The 1,947-nt window shown below is 64.5% G+C and overlaps 1 protein-coding gene across 1 annotated transcript in view; it reads left to right on the top strand.

The window, feature by feature from the left end:
- EMIHUDRAFT_459017 (hypothetical protein) overlaps nucleotides 1-528 on the top strand; it is a gene marked incomplete at both ends in the record, with an annotated part of 7,591 nt that extends 7,063 nt beyond the window's left edge. The window contains 3 exons of the mRNA XM_005769609.1: nucleotides 39-140; nucleotides 231-395; nucleotides 466-528. Of these exons, the coding sequence (XP_005769666.1) occupies nucleotides 39-140; nucleotides 231-395; nucleotides 466-528 (330 nt within the window). The remainder of the gene's footprint in view (nucleotides 1-38; nucleotides 141-230; nucleotides 396-465) is intronic.
- Nucleotides 529-1,947: the final 1,419 nt, after the last annotated feature.

Genomic DNA, 1,947 nt, shown 5'->3' with positions numbered 1-1,947 from the left:
TTGCACAGCGACCCCGAATCCCTCTCGTGTCCCCACAGGACGAGCTCTTCGCGCCCGACCCGCTCGCCGCGCACCTGACTGTGGACGCAGCCATGGCTGGCGTCGGCGGAGACATCGGGTGGGGGCCGTGCGTGCGCGAGGCCCGCTCGCCCGCCCCTCCCGCCCCGGGTGTCCCCGACGCGCCCCCGCGACACGTCCACGACACGTCCACCACACGCCCACCACCTCAGGCCTTCACCGTACCGCCCGGCGTCTACCGGTGGGCGACCTTGATCGAGCCGCCCGGCTGCCGGGCGGAGCTCTCGGCGCCGATGCTCCGCCGCCTTGCAGCCTGCGGGCCGCGCTACGAGCCGCCCCGTCGCGCCTCCGCGCGGCGGATCGCGCTGCCCGCCGCCGTGCTCGTGCTCGCGCTGCTGCTGCCGCTGCTGCTGCCGCTGACGCCGTGGCATACGGCGCTGCAGCCAGTGGAAGAGCTCGCGGCCGGACGCGACGTGTAAACTTGTTTTCGCCAAGATCGGCGCAGATTGAGAGCGCACCAGTCATTTACTATGTAATTGTTCTGAACACGACAACTCTCCCAATGCCTTTTTTTGCTGGTTAGCGCGCGCCGCGCGCGCGGGACACAATTATTATGCCCTCGTGTTGACCGATGAGCAAACGAGGGCCGGCAGCGGCGCGGCCCGGGAGAAATCCCGCGATTCACTGACGACACGCTCAACCGTCGCACCACGGCCGTGCTGAACCATCCGTCGAGGTTAAACAAGAGTCGGCTCACGCTGTGTGTGACTGCGCGCGCGTGTGCGGCCGCAATCGGTAGAGCGCATGCGCGCCCACCCGCCGTCTCGGTCGAGCAGAGGCCAGAGTGGTACGCCCCGCGGGAGCAGCCTGGCGTGCCGCACGGGAGCGGCGCCTGCGCGGAAGCCGCGCCTTTCGCTGCCAGCGTGCGCTGCCGTTTGGCGTTCACGCGCTTCTGGTGCCACTCTGCGCTGTCGCCATGCGCGTTGCAATGCGCTGGGTCGCCGCCCTGCCAGTGGGGCGCCTCGGCTGCACCTCGTCCTCGCCGCTCAACACTTTCGCCACCCCCTCCACCTCCGCCTCCCTCCACGTCATTCTCTGGCTGAAGCGATGCGGGTGGACCTCCAGAAGAGGGGGGGTGATGAGAGCAAACTCACGGAGGAATGTGCCCGGCACCTCAGCCACGGGACTGGCGCGCACTGGTACTAACACAGTGTAAAGAAAAAGAACTATACTTTGCCCGTCAGGTAGACCTGGCACGCACTTCCCACCCAACTATTGACTCCTATTCAGTGACCAGATTCAAAAACACTTGGTTGCGGTATTGCTGCGCCGGCGTAAACACTTGGCTGCACGCACGTAGAGTGGCCGAGAGCCTTCTTTCTGACTGCAGGTGTGATGCGCTGGCTATCACAGCGCCGCCGCAAACACTGTGGTGCGCGTGTGGGCGAGGGCACTTCGTGGCTGCAAGAGGTCCTCACGGCAAGAGGTCCTCACAATGCGCACTCGGAGCAGGGGAGAGCAAAGGTCCGTGCGAGAGAACTGATGCAGCTGCGTGTGACTACTCGGCTGCAGCCGATCATGAAGGCGCAGGGAATCCTTCGGGGGTCGCTCTATACGCAAAAGAAACCGTGGCTAGCCACGCCTCCTACGGGATGGGCCCGAGAGGCTAGTTCCATTTCACTGTGGCACAGCTCGCGTTACAAAACCTTGATTTGACCATTTGCGCGAAAAAGGTACATCGCGGTGCCTTCCAGAGGCAGCTGCGACCCCGCCGAGTAGACGGTTGCGCACAGCATTTGGCGCGGGGTGCAACCGTCCACTCGGCGGGGTCGCAGCTGCCTCTAGCACAAACTTGCGATGTACCTTTTGCCGCCACCGGATACGACTTTACGCCGCTGACTAGCGTGATGAAATTTCTGATACGTCTCA

Source organism: Emiliania huxleyi, assembly GCF_000372725.1.
Source record: "Emiliania huxleyi CCMP1516 unplaced genomic scaffold EMIHUscaffold_414, whole genome shotgun sequence".
Lineage (NCBI taxonomy): Eukaryota > Haptophyta > Isochrysidales > Noelaerhabdaceae > Emiliania > Emiliania huxleyi.
Note: the sequence above shows the minus strand (reverse complement) of the source record. Positions and strands in the feature narration are given on the sequence as shown.